The 21589-nt window shown below is 37.6% G+C and overlaps 1 protein-coding gene across 1 annotated transcript in view; it reads left to right on the top strand.

Moving 5' to 3' along the window:
• The window catches only part of LOC134163109 (uncharacterized), an 80456-nt gene that overhangs the window by 32857 nt on the left and 26010 nt on the right, over positions 1-21589 (top strand). Inside the window, exons 6-8 of the mRNA XM_062617660.1 lie at positions 4325-4411; positions 7643-7726; positions 13632-13801. Coding sequence (XP_062473644.1) covers positions 4325-4411; positions 7643-7726; positions 13632-13801 — 341 coding nt within the window. The remainder of the gene's footprint in view (positions 1-4324; positions 4412-7642; positions 7727-13631; positions 13802-21589) is intronic.

Below are 21589 nucleotides of genomic sequence, written 5' to 3'. Positions count from 1 at the left end.
TTATATATCAGTTCACTATGTTTTTCAAAACTGAAGTGTTTTTTTTTAACATCTTCATTCAATTATATATAATGGAGTAAGCCCCAGAACTTTGATCTTCTGAAAGTTGCAAACTTTCTTAAATTATTTTCCAGTTTTAAATTGTTGTTTAATCAACTAAAAGCATATAAATTCTCTGGAAATACAGCCAGTTTTTCACTGTGCAGGAACTCTCCTCACTGTTTATGAAGTTTGGGTTGATGATTTTTGTTTTTTTTCTCTTCTGCATTTTGTGAGATTTTGTTGGTTTTAACGGGGCAGGCTTCTTTCTCCATTCTTATGCTTTAATTGTTTTGTAGACCTTTATAGATTTTTTTTTTTCCAAAATGCAGATTAGAAGCAAATGCCTGTATCTACAAAGACACAACTTACAGATATCAAATTTGTCAATGTAGGTACTGAATCATGAAAATAAGTGAGCAGGAGTCCTAGTCACAGACCCACCATGTTTTGAGTAAAGGTGAGTAAGTGAAGCAGCTGGAAACGCAGGAGGTGGTACCCATTTCTCCCTTTCCTCCTCATTCCAAGACTTAGTCCTTAATGGCCAAGTGAGGTGGGCACCTCTTCTAGAGGGGATTCAGGTCTGACTCCAGAATGCCTCTTTGCCTCACGTGGTCGCATACACTTATAAAGAAACCAGGAAATATGTTAGCACAGAACCTTATGTTTGGGCTGTCCAAAGGGCCTTATATGCAAAGTAAAATGAAAAGTATCTCTAGCAAATTAGTTCAATTCTGTTAAATGGATACAGTGAGTATCTACCATCATGTTCACTAACAGGAATTGCTGCTGAAATCAGTCCTTTAAGAGAGTTGTGTGGAAAGGAGGACAACTCTTGTCTGTTTCTGACTGAATTAGTATGTATCAAAATTCTGCCTCAGACCAGAATGTCATCTTTTCAAAATGCCTCTGTCTTACTCTTACCTTAAACAAAAGGTTTTTATGAATTGCCTTATTAATGCCCAGTAATGTTCTACTAAGTCATTGGTAGACGTGTTGACCACACTGCTGCCTGAAAAAGGAGAGCTGTTATTTAATAAGGCAAGTTTCTCAGCATTCTGTTTTCTAATGAAACCTGGCTCACGCATTTTTGCTTATATCCCTAACATATCAGCATCACTCTGAAAACAAGCACCAGTAAATGCCTATTCAAGCTTTTAGTAATCAGTCACCTGGTTGTTAATAATTTCTTCATTTTTTTCATTGGTCAGGAGGCACTGAAGTCTAGCAGAGCTTTGTCTATTATTTCATTAAACTAAAAACCTAGATCAGTAGTACAATGTGAATTGAATAATTGCTTGTTATCCAAATTCTGTGCTGTACTCTTCATGTGATATTGACATGGGCTACCTGATCACTTTGTGGAGTAGCAGACGTAGAAATGCAGTTTAGTCATGTAATTTCTGTGGTACTCTCAGGACATAGACTATATAATTGACTACAGACAGCTTAAAAGCCATCTTAGAGTTTCATCCAGTCCTAGTAATATGTGTGTAGTCCCATGGGCTGCATCTAAGGATCATGCTAATTTTATTAGCAACTCCTCTTGCTTTAATTAAACTGTATAAATTCCCACCTGGTCACTGTTGTGCCAACACCTTTCCTTCAATTTTTATTTTAATGTATAGATAATCTATGGTTTTGGAGTTCGATTCTGATTTCCTGAATTATCCATTGTGTTTTCCACATGAAATAACACAATTTTTAGGGGTGAATAGGGTTTCAGATTGAGTTAATGGATTTGAGTGAACTTCTGGATCAAAGCAAAGACCTGTGTTTCTGAAGTTGGCCAGTTCTTTGTAGGAGCAGGTATTCAAAGCAACTTGCTGTCCGAAAGCACCAAGCTAAACACATGCTGTTGAAAATACCTGCAAGCAAGCTCTGTATTAACATTTGCTGTGTTTATGCCACAAAGCAGAGGGATGTGAATTCCTTAGTGGACTGTTAATTTACACGTTATACGCTTTCAAATATTTCCAAAAGCAAATGTGAAATGATTAGTAATCCGTTCATGTGCTCACAAAATGTTATTAGAAAAATGCCTTGGGCAGTATGTTATGTTGACTAAAATTGATAATTTTGTATTTTAAAACTAAAGCAAATTCTCCTGCCCCAAACAAATCTTAGGACCTGCCCAGAGCCCAGGCTTCCTGGTCACAGCAGTTCTCAAGGTGTATGTTGCACTGAGGGGGGAAAAGGCCAATACCACCTCTCCCACCAAGAGCCATGATCTAAGGTTTGCAGCAATTCTGAATCTTCAGAAAGCCTCACTGAAAGTCTTCTGTGGAGTCCTGCAGTTTAAACTGACTTATCTATAAAATCACAAGGAGGTGATTCTGGCATTTACCATTCATTCTACCTATGTAGGTTTGAAAGTATGCATGTTGCTCTGGAGAAATCAAACACGGTTCTTCTTTTTACTTCTGCATAATTTTCTCTCTTTAGCTGTGTGCAGTTCTGACAGACCCAAAGTCCTGGACAAAATATCTCATAGTCCTCAAAGACAGGTTGAGGTTGCTCTTTCCTTTTTATCTCTTTCTTTTTTTTTCTTAGTTAAAGTCCAAAGAGCAAGCTGTTTAATGGCATTTGTCAATGTATGTCTTCCTTGAATAATGGTTTCCATGCCTCACAGACTCAAATATAACATGACACTTCCTCCTAAATGCCAATTATTCTGTCCAGAAGTGCTGTCCAAGAGTCTAATCCTCAGAGTTTCACACCAGATCCCCAGAATAAAGAATATGGGGCATTAAAATTCAATAAAAGCTGTTGTGCTATTAAGACTATACAAAAAGCATATGCACTAGCTGAATATTGCCTGTATGGTTGCAACATACTTTCCAGCAATTTACATTTACAACTATGAAGTAATTGAATAAAGAAATGCATCATTATTTTCTTTTTTAGCACATAGGCGAATTATTTTGCCAACATGTGAAGGGGTGTTCATATAACATCACAGTGCTTTGTGCTAGAGAAAAACAATTACAGTGAATAAGGTAGAATGGCTCTGTTATTGCAGTACATAAGACTTTGATTACATACTGCCAAGATTCATACCAGCCTAGTAGTTGTTGACAGATAAAGTAACAAAAATGAAACTCATTTATTTTTTCTTTATTGAGACCTCAAGGTAAAGCAAATTTTCAGTTCTTGTACTTACTACATTGAAGGAACAGAGACTGACAGTCAAAATGTGCCAGTCCAGAAATATAAATTAAACCTAGTTTCATATCAAAGTTTCATTTAGTCTCTGAAAAGGAGCTGCTGCTTGGATTGTTTTTGATCCTAAAACAAATACACTGCAGACTACTATAGTGTATCTTGGATGAATTAACCCCCTTGTACTTTTAGTTCTTATGTATTTTCCAGGGTATAGATCTATGTCTATCTAAGCAATTTTAAAATTTGTTATGGACTTAATTATTTCACTTTTAATCTCTTCAGTGATAATTTACTCTGTTTACAAACCAAATGAACATGAGGATGTCTTTAATAAAGTGTAGCACTTTTGCTGAAGGAAGGATACGTTTTGAGGAAAAAGCCCTCCCTCCTTCCTTGTGTAAAGAAAAGTATTTTGGCTTTTACAGAGTTCCTCTAGGCAGCTAGAATGCTGCATTATTCCTTTATAAGTCTAACAAATGACTTTTGTTTGTAAACTTGATTAGCTTCTAAAAAGCAGATAAAACTAGCTGTTGAAATGGAAGTGCTAAAATGAGTGGTTTTATCCCATCAAAATCATCTTGTAGTTACCTAGCCCAACTGAACATAATTGCCGTTCAGATTAATGAGGCAGTATTGTAGTATCTCCTCTGTAATTAAACACTTCTATGGTTGAATACAGTATTAAAGATGCACCAGACGTTGAAACCTCAGTGGTGAAATTTAAAACTGTTGAAATTGGAGGGGTCAGCTGTGAAACACAAATTCCTCTGCAGCATGGTAATTCACTTGTACAATGTGTTTCAAGAAAAATTTGTTTTACGTTGGGGATGCTGCATTTCTTTAAATTTTCTTATCATTCTATCATCTAAATTTGAGAATTTTTCTCATTAGTTGCTGAGCAAAAGTAACATAAAGTGCACTTGTTTCCAGAATTACCTTTTCTGACCTTTCACAAGATGATAATTGCAGTACTAGTAGGCTTAGAGGACTTGTTTAAAAAAATTAAGCTTATAAAGTAGCAAAAAATGCCCCTTTACTTGCTGGTGTCGATTTCGAAATTAACATTTTGGTTCATGTGCTTCTAATAATCGCTGACCCTTACTTCATGTGCTTTCCACAGGAAATGAATACAGCAGAAATTACTTTGACCTGTTGATGGATGAGGAAATAAACCCAAGGCAGTGTGGGATGGAGGTCAGTGAAGAAGGTGAGGCAGAATTAAGTATGTAATTTTGGTGTCAGAATATTCTTTTCCATTCATGAAAATGAGGTGACAAAGATCACATATGCAGTTCTATTTAAATATTGAGGTTTACAATTTAAATTATAAGCCTTAACCGCTCTGAACAGGATAGGCAGTATACATAGTCTTTGATCAAGGACAGTGAGTTAATGGACGGGTAAAAGTGAGGCTGTGCTGTGTTCACTTCATTACCATAGCAAAATGAAGCTCGCTCAGAGAACATTGTCTGCGCCATGTTCTCTTTAATTAACGAACTTAGGCCAGAGCTGAGTACTAAGCTGTAGCTTTTTTGCAACCCAGCTCCCAAAGTCCTCCTTAAAGAACAGTTTTTGTACTCCGCTGAAAGTGCGTTTGCCTAACAGAAGGAAACCCCAGAGTCTGTAACAGTTCCCAGCACATGAGGAGGCTTTTTTGGATTTCTTTTTGCCAGTTTAGCAGAGATGTTTAGCTTTGCTGTCTGTGAGCGATAGTGAGGAGTGGAGGGTGTGACTTTGCTGAGCTGGAAGAAGTTATCCATAGGTATGAGAAAGATTAACCAAGAGGTATTGTCTAGCGGAGGAAATTCTTTCGCTGTCATGGCTTTCAGATAAAAGAGCGGGTGGGAACGGGCCTGCCTGAATTTGCATGGACTTAAGTAAGAACATCATCGCGGTAATGAAGTGCTTAGCTATGCACTGAGTGCTTTGGCCCAGCTTCTTTTGTTAAGCACTAACAAGGTGATAGCACGCAAGACCCAGATTTCCTCTGTTGCTTTCATAGTGCTTCACATTTTTAAACCTTGTGCTATGTATACTGCAGCAATTCTTGAGACACACAGTTGTAAGTCAAATCTAAAGAAACTTGTCTAGTGAAAGAGTCTCTGGAAATCATGAGAAACTTTGAGTAGGTACGGAGGTTTAAATTTTTGAGGTAGAAACGTGTGACTGAGAAAAATAGGGTCTGATGCATGTCAGTAACTTTAATTTTTGTGTTCTGGAGAAAAAAAATCAGGGTTTATCAAGAGTGAATTACAACTAACTCCTGACCCCTATATTTCCCCATTTTCTACACAGGACAGCAATGAAGCCAACTTCTGGCTCAGTGTTTAAATGAAAGACTTTTTTTTTTTCTGTTGGTACTGCCTTGCTTCATCTTATGAATAGACTTCATTGAGTCATGATCTGCTTCATAAGCAGCGAATGAAAACCAGATTAGATTTCTGTAACTACACGTGTGCTTAAAAACATGTACAGATAGAGTGGTGACATAAGGGATATAGGGAAGTACAATTTTCTGTGGGAGAAGATGTTCTTTTGTCTGTGTTGAAGGGGTGCGATACATAGTTAACCTTATTTTTTTATTATTTTAATTTTTTTTTTATTTAGAACACCTGAAGGCTCTGAGAAAGTCTGTAACTCTATCCGTTTCTGGGAGTGGGGTTGAAGAGGTGTTTTTAGGCACTTGCCTAAAGACTAGACATGAGATCCAGATGTGAAAAGCTGTCCTTTGGTGTTTCTCCTTTTTCTCCCCAGCAAAATTGTCACCCAAAGGTTGGGGTAACACTTGTTTATTAAAGGTCTGTTAGCAATGGTGCTGGCCTCAGTTTGGTTGTGTTTAAATCTTCAGAGCAGTTGTAATGTTATATTTTCCAAAAAGATCTAAATTTATCTGCCAAAAGCAAGGCTTCTACCTTGGAGATACGCAAAAGCTGTCTGGACATGGTCCTGGGCAACTTGGCTGTAGCTAGCTCTTTTTGACTGTGGCGGTTGGACCATATGACTTCCAGAGGTCCCTGATACTCACAAACCAGGCTCATGATTTGGTTTCCATTTCTTTGCAGAAGTGTTAAATAAATGGAACTACATTTGTATGTAGTGGACGGAGTTAAAAGTGTAGTCAGGACTGAAGTCTGGTCCTACATGGTCATCTCCTGATTGGAAACTGTATTTGTTTACTTCTTCTTTCCAGCTAGCAGCTTGTCATTGACAAGACAAAATCAGAACAAGATGGAGAAATCAGGGCACACTTTGAAGTTACCCTCTTCTTATGACTTAGGCAAGTCAGGCTCAATGCCCAAATAGAATAGGTGGTGAAAAGCAAATCTTCAGCCACTAACTCCATTATACAAAGTTAAATATAATTTTAATGTGTTCATCATATGGGATTCTATAATGGGTTATTCTGTGGGAATGAAGATATTGGCAATTATCTTTTCTGTATTTGATAAATTAAATTTATTCTGGAAATTTGAGTTGATAATGCCCTGAGAACAAACACCACCTCACTATGAATTTGCTTCCCTCTCACCAAGGGAACTACATGCTACATGCTCAAAGAAACGTAAAAGATTCTGTACTTGCAGAAGAGATTTGCAAAAACCTCCCTCTCTGAATTTTAAGTATAACTGGAGCACTCAGCTTTGAAATTTCAGGGTAAAGAAAACTTATTCTTTGATACTGTATCAGGCACTTAAAATGAGCCACACAGGGTTGCTTGTAGCTGTATTTCAATTCACCTACCATGTATGCGTTTCTCTGTCCTACTTGCCTGTCTCCACTGGCAACTTAGAGAAGCCAGGGTCTGGGAGATCTGGACAGTCTCAACTGATCATTTCTCCCTTGAATATATACACTTGAAGTGATTTTCTAGGTGTCATGGAAGAAGGTATGTGTCTATGTGTCCCTTGTTCCTTTTTAAAATCTGTAAATGTTGCTGGGAATTTGAATGACTGACCAGCCAGGAATTTAAAATTCGTTGCATGCTGTAATGACTACTCATACTAGAGAGTGTGTTAGTATTATGGACAGCAAGGTAAAATTTCTAATGCAGATCCAGAAGCACATTATAGGAGAAATTAGGTACTTTGACTTTTATTAAGAGTCAAATGGAATTCATCTGGTAATTTGAATATAAATGATAATTTCAACTAGTCTATTAGCAGGTTAGTAAACCAATTTCAGTTCAGATCAAGTTATTCCTCACAATTTAAAAATATATAAGTTTTTTTTTTTATATTTTAAACTGTCTTTCAGGACTCAGAAGAAAATGACAGTCACCTCTGATGAAGCTATCACTGTGAAAACTATTTTAAAGCGTCAAATGGTTTACTAGGTTTTGTGCTTTTATAATAAAAAATAAAAGTTAAAACAGCGTTTCTTGAAATACTACTGGAAGGAACAATAGATAATTTTCTGTTCTTTTGGTTTTTATTTTAAGATCCTGTGAAATTTGATGAGCAAATCCTCTATGGTAAATTGATGAAGCTTCTAGATGAAGAAAACATAACGCTGGACTTACAAGGTAAATAACAAATATTTGCATAAAGAAAACTAAAACTCTTGAGTCTGGATGTGGGGAGGAGAGTGGGTAATCTATCCCATTGAACTCAGAACCAAAAAGGACATTGATTTTAATGCGAGCCTGTAAGATCTTTTTTGCCCAAATGTTTTTGTTTTGAGTCATGTTTATGTGGTTTTAAGTATCACTGAAGTGAGTGCTTTCTCTAGGTTACTTAATTACATGTTGAATTCCACTCTTATGAAAGAAGACTGGAAATATCATTGCTAATATGCTCAAAGCTAGAAATCTAAATTATTATTTAAGTTCATAAATGATTGGATCATTTGTCAGATACACGGGTCACATCACGTACTGTTTATCTACTTGAGGATTTACATTAATAGGTAAGAAAATGTTTTCTGTGGCTTTGTTATAAAATACTAACTGATGTTGCATCTGCATTAAAAACAACAAAGTCTGAGAGAAGAGATTTCTTTACCTCAAGCCGACAGCCTTACTTTGGATTCACTTATTTTTACAGGCATTATTTAGCACCCAGCTGATTCACGAGACTGTCTCCACCACAGCCTTTAGAAAAGCTGCATGTCTGCTGCTCTCATCTGGTTAATCCTAGGAGAAGTAACATATGAACAAGCCCTGGCTCAGTGATGCCCTTATATGTTTGCACCCCCACCCCTCCTTTTTCAGTAGGTCTATGGTGCAAATATATTCTCTGGGTTGCTTTTTTTTTTTTTTAACCTCTATGAGGTTTCCTGTTATATTTCAGTTATATTCAGAGAAATATATAAAAATACTGTCAGAGAAACAGAGTGGACAGTTGCCTACAGCACTGGAGCTCCAGAAGCTGCAACATGTTTTATAACTATATAGTTTGTGAGCAACTTTATTCTAGAAGAGGCAAACATTTTCATTCGCATAGGATTGCAAAATCCCTTGAACTGGCACTGGTCACAGTAGTACTGTCTTTGAAACCTGTTTTGCCTCCTTTTAGATGTGAGGAATAAAAAAAGTACAACTATCACCAAATTCCCTGCTAAATTCATGCAGATACCTTAAGCAAAATTCTTTAAATAATTATTAGCAAGCTCTCTATTTTTGTATGTTACGTTAAAGCTCTATGTTGCTGAGAGAGATTGTAGCAATGCTGCTTTTATCCTGCAACAACATAGTTAAAATAAAATCTTGTTTGGCGGTGAAGCCAACCTTACTTTTATAGGAAAGATTGACATGGGGTGTCTATTTGAGCTACTTATGTAGTCCCTGTTTACCAATATTTTTAGCATTTCATATTCCTTAATAACCCTGTATGATGAAGGAAAATGTCATGATGTCATTTTACAGGCTGCCCCAGGGTGGGGTCCAATACCTTTTCCATTAGCTTTCTGAAAGACAGCTTCTGTGGCTCTCCCAAAGTGGTGGGAGAGAGAAGCACCTCTGGGTAGTGGTTCAGTCCACCTCATGCAGACACCTCTTAGCTGATTAGACAAATTGTGCCCTGGAAGCAGTTCTTCTCTTTCCTTTGCATATAGAAGGCTCTTGGATAGCTCACTTAGACTTGTCCATCCTTTTTGCATAGCTAAAAGCAAGTGAGCCAAATTGTACCATGAGTACTTGTCTACTTGTAAGCAAGGGAACCAGGGAATAAAGGGAAAACCTTCCCCATATATCAGTACTTACTCTTTCCTTCAGTTAGGTGCCCTAAAACCTCATCTTACATTGCAAATAACATTAATGAACATTGTTAAGATGAACAAACAGATGCTTTACAGAGGATAATAGAAAATAACATATTTAGAGAGAAATCTGGTTTCACGGATCTCCGCAAATGTTTATAATATGAGCACACCAGGTATGTTTGAACTAGAAATGTCTTTTTCTCCAACTGGTTTTATCAAACCCCCATGAAAGGCAGAATGCTCTTATTACTGTTAAGCTATGTGGGTGAGAGGCATCCAAAGCCATGGAACATACATCACTCTGTGGATGGTGATCTTGCGTTGAGGCTGCCAAGGTTGCTGAGCTGCCAGCTCACTGATTCAATTCAAGGGCAAGCAAATGCATTAACATGTATGTCTTGCATTCCAGATGCATGTCAGAGCCCCCCATGTAGGTAAGAAGGCAGCGAGTGATGGAGACACCACAGACTGCTGCTGTCTTGTGTCTTGGGCCTCAGTGCTTTTATTTCTTAAAAATGCCACAATGGGTATCAGAGCTGGTCCTATGGGTTAATATTACGGCCTGTCCTACCTGAATTTTTCACTTGGCTTGGCTTGGGTGAATAAAACCCAGGAAAAAGCAATTTTTTTTTTCCTGAGAAAATGAGGCTTGTGCAGTCTCTACCTCTGTGTGTGTATATCAGGCTGTATTTATTTCTACCTGTGTTTCTCCCTCCCAATTTTTGAACCTGTTGTTCACTTCCAATGCCCTTGTTGTTGTTTTTTTCTTTTTTAACAGAGAATAAGTCTCACAGGTCTGACATCCCTACCAGTTCTATGAAAGCGGGCAGCTGAACAGAGCAGACAGGCATTATTAATGTCTCCACTGAGGGAAAGCTAATATGGGAGTTTGACCCTTATTAGACATCAGAAAATCCATAGAAAACTAGGATTCATTTGGTTCCACTCTTATGGAACTGCTTCTTTTCTTCATTTGACCACTGAGCTGAAAAATCACGTAGTCATACAGTTCTAATTAATAGATCATCCCCAAAGGAAAGAAAAGAACATGGCTCAGAATTTATATAATTGCATATTTAAAGCATTTTGCTGCTGAGTAACCTGTTGGTCACTCATGTGTTAGTTCATATTATACAGCAACTTAAAAGGCAACAGTGTTTTTTTAGAGAAGATGTAGACCAAACATCTCTCAAACTATGTAAGATTGTGATCCATGTGCGTCTAAAGTGATGCTAGGTGAACACCATTAAAAATACTTTCTATTATATTACTTCCTGGTAACAACTGAAAAATTGAAGTGCTATGGTTTGCAACATTTTAGTTGTCTGAAACTGAGCCTTTGGTGATGTAGTTTTTTTGACTACAATTTATACAGAGTCTTCTAGAACAAAGCAGCCAAAGTGCATTTTCCATGTGGAGTTTATAGCTGCTTTATACATTCAAACCCATGCTGAGGTCTAGTCTGCTGGTGAACCTACCCTTTAAATTCTCATTTCAGCATATTAAACCATTACTGTCTGAAGGACAAATGCAGGAGTAAATGAAGATACAAGCAGCCAAATTAATACTGAAGAGATTCTTTTAATTACAGCACAGCATCTGCAAATACAGCTTGTGCTAAGAAGTGATTTAAACTACGCAGAAAGTATGACTCGCAGTATTAAGTACAGCCGAGACAATGAAAAGTTTGACGCAGATGCTAACAACTTAAAGCTGCCATTTTTTTATTAGGTTATCAATCTACCAATGAATTTCCTCTTAAATTTTCAGCCATTTGTCCCATGTGTACAGAGTAGTAATATTTTTAACACAATGGCTACTTTTGTACAGCAAGGAGGTGGAGGCTGTGTTTTGGTCAAGTACTGCTCCAGGGTGGCAGCTCAAGCCTCTAACCTGTGCGTCAGTTCAGACAAGGAGCAACCTGGCTGTGACGGAGTTTCAGAGGTTTCTTTGCAAAGCCGGCGTAGAAGGAATAACCCAGCTGAACAGCCCTTTACCATTCCTCTAGCCTTCCAGTATCTCAAGAGGGGCTATAAGGATGCTGGGGAGGGACTCTTCATTAGGGACTGTAGTGATAGGACAAGGGGTAATGGGTTAAAACTTAAACAGGGGAAGTTTAGATTGGATATAAGGAAGAAGTTCTTTACTGTAAGGGTGGTGAGGCACTGGAATGGGTTCCCCAGGGAAGTTGTGAATGCTCCATCCCTGGCAGTGTTCAAGGCCAGGTTGGCCAGAGCCTTGGGTGACATGGTTTAATGTGAGGTGTCCCTAACCATGGCAGAGGGGTTGTAACTAGATGATCTTAAGGTCCTTTCCAACCCTAACTGTTCTATGATTCTATGATTCTACCCTCCCTGTCTTTAGCTCATTCAAAAATGAACAATTTTCCAATTGTGCTTAAATGAACATATGTATCTTTTTGTCAAATATTTATAAAATTTGAATCATAATTTCTCTGTGTTTTTAGCAGTTATTTCCCTTGAAAAGTTTTTTTTTTGAAAATGTTCTTTCTCTTCTTTTGCTCTTTTTCCACAAAGCATGTGCTAATCATCCCAGTGTCTTCCACCAAAACTGAGTTCACTTGATCTGATTCCTCACAGAAATAATAAACACAAAAAGAAAAAGGGTATTTTGTTGAATCACTGCATGGTCACCTTTGTGAACCACATGTTTTAACTTTTTTTGATATATAATGACTATCTCTCTACACCCAGGATAGGAATGTGCAGTCTTCCTAGGATGTAAACTTGCACTGCTCCTGTGAAATCAGTAAGCAGCTGATTTATACCAGCTGAGCATATGGCCTGTTGTGTGCAACACAGCACTGAGTGAGAACAAGCGGTGCTGCATCTTCTGCTATTGGCAATGTTTCATTTTCCAGCACTTCCTGGATTTTCTCTCTGCTAGCCAAACCCTTAATCTTACAGTAAATTTAAATGTAAATATTGTTTTGTTTTTGCAGTTAATAGTTGTAGGTCAAATCACTTTTCATTAGGCTTGTAAAATGCTACATGAAGAGATTGTGTACCCTCAGGTAATGGTTTGGGTTGTTTATATCTACTGTACACTTCCCCCAACATGATTTCGAATTGTATCCTGTTGTAATTAAATAAAAGAAACACCCTACTTCCTGTGTGTTGGTGGCACTGAGGTGATTTAAGTACTCAGGAGGCTCAGCAATTAAAGTCATTAAACAATGAGTAGTGAGCAAAACTGAAAATGTTAATAGCCTTAGTTTTATCTTTCCTTTTCTGGTCTTCATTAGAGAACGAGAGACTTCAAAGGGGAGTGAGGAAAAAAAAATCTTTTAACTGCTTTCATGTTTTAGGATGGACAAAGAGAAAAGCAAATAACTTGATATGGCAGTTTCTTTCAGAAAAAGGCACAGAGAACTATAAAAACGAGCACAGAAATATAAGGCAAGGAATGTGGACAAAAGTCAGATGTGGACAACCTGATATCTGTCATTTCTTAGTGACCCTGATGTGGAGAAATGAGCAAAAAGTAGATGTCCATTATCTATGACCCAAACTAGTAGTAGTTTTGTAACAGATATCAATGAGAAAATCAATATTTTTTTTCTTTAATGTAGCATGATGATTTAAACTGAAAAAAGGATACAGCTTCTCTTTAAGATTAACTTTATGAATGGGATTTCTTTTTGTTTGTGAAAGGACGTACCCTTTGGTTCTGCATAAGTCACTGCAATGAAATCAGGGGAATGATGTGGGTGAGAGCAGAACTGGACCTAATTAGGCAGGAACTGAGTGCACACACCTAGAGGAGGAATCTGATCCTCTAGGGCGAGTTGAAGGAAAATGAAATGTTCACTGTAGCTCCACCTAAAACTCTCTTTCAATTGCAGTTATTCCTCCTCTTCCTCAGGACCGAAAGTCAAAAGTTGCTCTAAATCCCAATTCCTCTAAGACTTACAGGGGAGCAATGTGACCATGGAAATGCAGAGCACCCTTTTAAAAACTATTTAAAGAACAAGCTGCATTAGCTAAATTTATACCTGCATGTAGGTGTTCCCCTTGATGACATGTTTTCTGGTAATGGCACTTGAAACCCGCCAGTTGTTCTACTACTGTTATTTATTACTGTTCATTGTATGGCGTGAATGGTTGTTTTAAAATGTTGATGGGCCAAACATGTTAACTGAGAAGGTACTAGCCAGTGAATGAACTCCTGTTTGCTAAGAGATAATCTGCCACTTTTGTTTCAAACAGCCAGTGTTGCCAGTGAGGATTTTCCAGACTCCGTGATGCCTGTCAGCTCCAGTAAAGCACATGACCTTCACAGGGAGCTTGAAGATGAAGAGATTCCTTCATATATCGAACAGTTTGAGAGAGATGTTCAGGATGACATAATTCTGCTTGGCAGCTTTTCGCTGGAACAGGTCAGAGTTAAGAACTGTAAGACAATTTTATCGCTTGCTTCATAACATGATGCTGGCTTGTTAACCTTGTACACTCCAATTCTATTTCGCTGCCTGGCAATACACATACTGAAAGGGGAAAAGATAAACCATGTCCCTGGCTTGCGATATGTGACTGGCACTTTGCTAAGTGAACAACAGGGCCTTTATCTTTGTCTCCATTTCAATGTGCATAAAAATAGATTGCCTTCATTGCTTAAATAGTGGAGTATCTCTGACTGCTCCATAGTAAGTATTGCAATTGAGTTTCAATCAAGTGCCTAAACTTAGGACATCTCTCTGTGACAAATTTAACAGAAGCTTATTCATCTATCAGTGAGAAAGTTCAGATTGGAGCCCAGCAAGGATTTATGTAGCATATTCATTGTACAGAGGATAAGATTATTACCAAATTATAAATCTGTTGTGTTTTTTGTGGTTACAAAGTTTCTTTGGGTTTTCTTTTTGTCATTTCATAGTGTAAAGCGAGAAGGCGAGGTTCATATTGACAAACGCACAAGTTTTCAGGGCTGAAATGATACTTGTGGGCACCTAACTACCATTTGTCCCTTTGAAAAATCTTATACCATGAGTAGGGGACAGAAAGAGAGATTAATTGATGAATCTATCATTTTTAATTAGCAACACGAGAACAGCGAACTGACTCTGATGGGCTTAAAATAGGTTATCCAGTGACTGGATGGTGATCTAAGCTCTCTTTTATTTTCAAAGGGAGTTTTTAGAATTTTTTTCACTGTAGGACTAAACCTCATCGTTGCCATCTGCATATTGGTGAGGGACACAGTTTGCTTCCTTGCTGCTTTCCTCTAAATCCTTGTGTGCTTGTATGTCATTCTTTCTGACTTTTTTGCAGCTGTATGCAACATGCGCAGAAGTTGGTTTGGGGGGTATTTCTTAGAGAACATGAAATGGGAAGGAAACATGAGGGAAAAAGGCTTGAATAGTACAAAGAGTGTCATCTGCCTCAGGGGACTAGTGGAGTAGGAAACTGGGAACAGGTGAAGAGGAAGAGCTGCACCTTTCCGGAAGAGTTTATAATATACACTTTTAAGTTTGGGCTATTCAGACAACCCCAAATCTTCATGAGGCTATGACACCTGAAGAAACACAGTAGACTTGTCAATCCTTTGTTTACCCGTCCTCTAAACATGGTCTCTGGGCCAAAGTTCATCTTACTTGGACTCTTTTTGGAGGTGCTCAGCAAAGTTTGTTTCCTATACAGAAGCAAACTGTCTGGTCATCACAAAACAATGTTCAGCTTTTTATCTGACAACTGTAGGTGTGAATCCACATGCGATACAATATAATGCTACTTCCTTATTTTCTTTCTGAGGAAAAAAGTCCTCAGTTAATGTGATTGAGCTGGTCTACGAATGGCTTATAGTTATGGACTCAATACTTTATACTGCACAGAAGAGGCCTTTAATGCCTGTGCTTTCTGTCCATTCCTCCCTCACATCTCTAACTTCAGTTGTCAATGCCCTGTTTAGGAATTCAATCATGCTGACATGGTATCAGCATGATTGAATGATGGCATGGTATCTGCATCCTGCAGTGAGGAGGGTAACGAGAGGGTCACTGTAAAAACTATATTGTCTTCTGGATCAGTGATGTATGTGTCTGTCCTTTCCTAGGAAGCACACAGAAATGGTGTATTCAGCTCCTTTGAACAGAAAATCAAAGGTGACATTGGAAGTAGAGGCTGCTAACATGAACCTCTTGTGTCATATTGGTATTCAAAACTATCTAACAATAATGTAAGCATGCTTATTCTTCTTTGACTTTCTTTATTCTTTAATGTGCCGTATTTACTCTTTGATCTGCAGACATACCCTTGCAGCATTGCAGTGTCAATGCCTTTCCACAGCAGCTACAGGTTCAGTGCTAAGACTGCTGCCATGGTCTTCAGAATCTGTCACTGCTATCTTTGGGATGCCTCCAGCTTTTGTAACTTGAATGTATGTCTATTGGTTTGAAATAGTCTTAAATTTGCCAGGTGGCATTTACTTCTTACCAGAAAAAAAACTAAAAAAGCCTCTCTCTTCCTTCTGCAGGTTTAGAAAGTAGCACATGTACTTTAGCCAAGTGTAATTTATGATTAGTTAATTTAGTCTGCCATAATGACATAAAGTGAGCCTGAAACAAGCTTCTATCAATTTTGCTGTTAGAGGTAACATAATATTTTTAAATGTCTACCAAACTGAATAATTAACCCTGGGGCTGAGTGAAGAAGTCTAATAGATACCTCTCTCACATTCCTTTGCTTTGATAAATTGAAAATAAAACATGGGATCCCAAGGATTAAAAATAAGTGACAGTTTACAGTACATGAGACTGGTTTTATAAGTGAGGTTCAGAAACACCCTTGGGTTGCTGCTGTTTCTTTTCAGGCTGCCAAAATTTTCTCCAATGAGACATCTGATTTGCACTACAGCTTTGCTGACAGTGTTGGCACAAAGAGGACATCTATGTATTAATTATCTATCCCTTTAGTTCATTGCTTTTCTTCTCTACTTTGCAGCTTTACAGTAAATGGGTGGCTTTTGTTTAAATAGCAGCTTGGTGCATGAGATCAGTGTGATTAAAAGTTTTTGAAAGAGCAGATGCACTTTCCAAAATAATTATTTAAAAAAAAAAAAAGTTTATGCAAGATTCTGGCTCTGGAACTTTAAGCTGCATTGTTACTTACTTCATGATTTGTTTTGTAAATGCAAAAGCTGATAGTTGAGATTGGCAAGATACAGAAGGGGAGACCTGATAGATTCTTGTACAGAAAGCATTAAACAGATGTCAATGTTCTGTCAACACACACATTAAAGGATATTAAATTTGGAAAGCAGTACTGTTTCCTGTGGCCTAGGCCTACAGATTTCAAAAGCCTCAATGACATTTGCTTTTAATAAATTAAAATAAACTCTATTGAGAGAAAATCATAAGTGTTGTGGTAGAAGCTGGGCAGGTAAATACAAGGCTGGGTATGGAGAACGCCACAGAAAACCATCTGTCATGAGACAGAGACACATACTTATGGGCAGAACTTGATCTTACAGAGCAGAGAAATATGCAATGAAAGACCTGAAGTAATGCTAGCTTAAAGTGTTTGATTAGAGGCAAAATGCTCTCAAAACATGAGAGGCTGCTGAGGATGAAGCAAACACTGGTGATTGGGGATGAGATTGCACTTGATGGACCTTTGACAACATAATCTCTCTCATCATTAATTCAAACGCCATTGAAAAATACTAGGTCTGTGGTTTCCAGCTGTTTCTGAACTGAGGTGATAAAAGTGACTTTCAGCTTTATGTAGGTTCTCTCAGAAAAAAATTATTAATGGGACTTTAATTTTGGATGGATGAGTCAATGCTTTCAGGAGCATCTTTCCTGCTTAGCCATCCTCTTTCTGCAACTTGGCTGGTATTCTTAACTGAAGGTAATTTGTTCACAGTCTCCTTTACAGGATTCAGCTGTTACGTTTAGTCCTCTGTGCTGGACATAACACCTTGCAGGACATGATCATTACAACTATATAATCAGTTTTGATCCATGACCTCAATGAGAATTACTCAAGAGCCTCTGGAAGTAAAGTGCAAGTTTTGCTCTTCAGTACCACCATTTGAGTTATAGTAGTAAGAAATGAGCTATTTGTTGCAGGTGGCTAGTAATAAAATGTTGCCTTTTATCAAGAGATTTACCTTTTGGTTAAACAAAGGTTAATGCCTCTGGGCAGTATACCTAATATTCTTACAGGGTGAATATCAGCACACTGACTCTTTGCCAAGTCACAGTGAGATCAATATATATGATTTTGGAGTGATCAGTTTTCTTTTGGTGACACGTAGATAAAATTTGGTACTATGTAAGACAATGACAAATCTACCCTCCAATCAGGAATTTAATCAGTGGAATTAGATCTCAGTCTCATAAAACAATGCACATTTGCCTACATGTTCTAATCTGTTGGATAATACTGTTATTTATACCCTGACGGTACCTGCAGACAACCCCTCATGAAAGTTGTGGCCTACTAAGCATCGTACAGTCCTTTGTGATCATTCTTCATGAATTATAATTCTTGTGTAAATATGCACACCTAAGAGCTATGCAGAATTCAAGGTAATTTTTTCCTCAGCCAAAACCTGGCTGCTACTTTTTGACATTAGCCAAGATTTCAAAAAGACTGTCATGTGCAAATGAGTCATTTTTTTGTTTTACTGAGAATTGCAGGTCAAGAATACAAAGCTGGTCATGTTTCATTTACACCATGTCTTAAAAGTGGGTGACTTCATTTTAAGTAAGCTACTTACACACTACACTCATTATCTGAGTGTCAAAGCATCTTTACAGTTTTTTAGTATAATGGTTTCCATTTAATTTATGTGAATAAAGTAGGAATTACAGGTATCTCCATTTTACAGAGAAAGACTGAAATCCACACCATCAGAAATGCTTAACACCTAATTATTTTTTTTTTTTTAAATCTATGATTAGGCCAAGCTCCTCAAATTCATTAAAGTCCTGCCAGGTAGACTGCTCTTGGACTGGCGAAAAGCACTTCACTGGAAACTGTATTTGAGGGAAAATAACACAAGGTAAACTTGACAAAGCTTCAGGCTTCTGGCCCTTAGTCTTCTCATGTCCTGCCTAGTGAGTGTCCATGACCCTCAGATGTGTCAGCACCCACCCAGCAGACCCAAAGCCTGACCAAGATGTCAGTATGTATAGCTAGAGGACTTGTCTACCCCATAGGCTGGCAACTTCAGATTTCTAAATATCTTTATTCTGTCAGATTTGCTCCTGCTTTCTCAGTGAAAAGCCTGTGCACTCTCCAAATTTCTAAGGTTCCTCCCTTGTTGCTCTGAACACTCAGATATACACTTTGGATTTTATTTGTATTATTTTATTTTTTTCTTGTTTGTTTAAGAAGTAGGGGGTTGGACTGGGAAGCATGTAAATGTATGTCAACATGAGGAGAACCGTAGAAAAGATATTCTGTATGTTTGTAAAGGGCCTGTCACTGTGCTGTCACAATACTCATAACATTGCTATAGCTGCTCTTTCAAATTGTAGGTCTGTTTTGCTTTGTTCAGGAGTTGTGTGGAGTTTTAGTTAAGTAAATATTTAGATGCAAGTAATGAAAATCTTTGAAGGAGTTAACTTAGTTTTTACTGTGTTCTTTTACTCTTTAAGACCAGATGGGTAATTAAACAACTAAACTAATTCTTGATATTCTGTTGAGCTGGAACAATGAATCCTACAGCTACTGTAACTGATGATACTGCATTTGTTGCTGCTTAAGGTAATCTGACTGGTCAGCTCTTTGGCTCATTATCCCAATATAAATTCTCGTAAGGAAATCTATTTCTATGGTTCAATAAACAGAGGCAATTGGGAAGATTCTTCAAAGAGAATCAGTGATTGCCAAGCCCTGTTGAAGTTTAAGTGACTCCATCAAATACTGACCACCTGTTAAAAGAAGCAGAACTCAGATGAGGACTGTAAGCTATAAGTATGCATTACTAAAGTGTAGAGGCATGAACCTGCATAAATAAATACAATGAAAAGAGATCGATTTTTAGTTGCTCAGGTATTCTCTGGAATAACTTATCTTTTGTGTATTTTTGTGGTTTTTTTTTAAATTTTATTTACACTTTTAATATATTTGGAGCCAAACTGTAGTCACAGGTGTAGCAAAGTATACTGTTGCTTAGGTTTTATAACAGGACACTCCTTAGCATCACTAATAGACTCCACAGGTTTTATGAGCTACAGATAAATGAATTGCTGTAAATGTTGTAACTTTTTTTGCTTCTGTAGACTTTCAGTAGAGATGAGTTTGTTGATCAGAGCCTATGCTGGATGATAATTCTGAGCTCTCCTTCACAGAACAGATTAAGTCAGGTGGGAAGGACTGGACCTCTGGAAACTGTCTAGTCCAACTTCCTGCTCAGAGCAGGGCTAACTGAGGTATATTAGGCTTTCCATGTGCAATGCAGGTTTTCAAGGGCTTTGGAATTGTTCACACCAGTTTGTTAGTGTGAAACATAACCAGGTCATCTGTAAGTTGAGAGGTGTATAGCTACTGGGAGAGACAGTCCAGTTGCATTACATGTGCATTTACTTAGTACAGAGGTGGAAAATTATCACTGTTGCTCAACAGGCTGGCAATCTGTCAGCACAGTTGGTTTCTCTCACTTCACTCCTAGTTAGACCCTTATCCAAGATGCAGCTTTCAGGACTGGGTGGTTACAATGAGAACATATATTGAAGTGCATATATTCACTTGAAGATGCATCAGCATAGTATATGTTATAATTGTTCATGTCAGCATTCAAATCAGAGAAGGAAAGCTTAAATTTCAACAAACAATTTCACCTATAACTTTCAGCGAAGAGATGGAGCAGGATATGGGCTTGCGAGAGGAGATCTGTTCTCTACAGTGAAAAATCATTAGGCATGGCAACTTGTCATTTCCACTATTGTATTTAAGGCAATCATGTAGTAAACTGTACTTAAAGCATTGCTTCCCACTCTGTAATTTTCATATACTAATTGTAAGTGAATGTCTCTTAATTGTAAAGTGCTGAAGTACATGTCTGCACACTTGAAACAGGATAATGTGAAAGCCGGCACAAATGGAAGTTACTGGATAAGGTTAAAGCCTATGCTTTTATATTACAATTATGGAGACAAATTTGTGAATTAGTGCTTTATTGACAGAAAAAAGAATGGGGACTCAGAAAGATGGGGTGTATATATATATAATATATATATATATACACACTCTACACTATAACCTCCGACTTAAACATCAGGTTTTCAGGGCTTTAACAAGCAAATTAGTGATTATGGTTCAATTTTCCTTATCTGCATAACAGACCTAAAATTAGATACCTGCTTTAGGGAAGAGTAAGAGGATTAAAGGAGTAAAGTTTCATGAGGGACTTTGAAGAGGCTATAGAAATAATAAAAACATTCTGTGCTGAAAATAACAAACATTTTTAAATTGAGGAAGAATGGGGAAAAGCCACAAAAAGAGTCTCAGTATTTCCGATTGGTATTTTCTTTCAGTTTTTCTTCAGTTGTTCATGCCATGATTTGCTGTTATCCAGAAAGAAAAGATTATAAAGCCCTTAAGTTCATCACCTTGCTTATGAACACTTTTTCTTTTTTGTTTTTAATGTGAACTATTAATTATAGATCCATAAGTTGGCATAGTTCACTTATTTTCCACTAGCATTGCTGCTGCTACATGAGTTTAACTGGAGGGAATGTGTTCCCTAATAAAATGTGGTTAGTATCTTCCACTGTATCTTGTTAACATTTTCCATTGTATCTTATTATTTAGCCTAAAATTATTTAGAGCTTCTTAGTAGCTGGTGATATCCAGGCTAATCTGGAGACATCTGAATTTGCGGAGCTTTGACAGACTAGCCCGTTTATCGATGGCAAATGCCATTTCAGTGTTGTATATCTTCACTGCTCGGATATGGTTGTCAGGCACTCTGATAAATGGCCTTGCATACGCTTACTACACTCTATAGATTTAGATGAGGACATAAGGCTTTATGACCTTGAAGCTACATCTTCTCAACTATGAAATACAAAGCACCTGAAGTAGTAGTACCTGGTGGTTCTGAAGAAACTACAAGTGATCCCTCTGTGAACAGCAAGAGGAAATGAGAAAGCAAATCCAGTTTTGAGGCTGGAAAGCCAAAATCTTTATTTTTCAGAAGCTGGGTAGCTCTGCAA

The sequence above is a fragment of the Pezoporus occidentalis genome, unplaced genomic scaffold (genome assembly GCF_034315485.1).
Source record: "Pezoporus occidentalis ecotype Australia unplaced genomic scaffold, CSIRO_AGI_Poc_V1 ctg2, whole genome shotgun sequence".
NCBI lineage: Eukaryota > Metazoa > Chordata > Aves > Psittaciformes > Psittacidae > Pezoporus > Pezoporus occidentalis.
The sequence above is the reverse complement of the archived record's forward strand: the minus strand, read 5'-3'. Positions and strand labels throughout refer to the sequence as shown.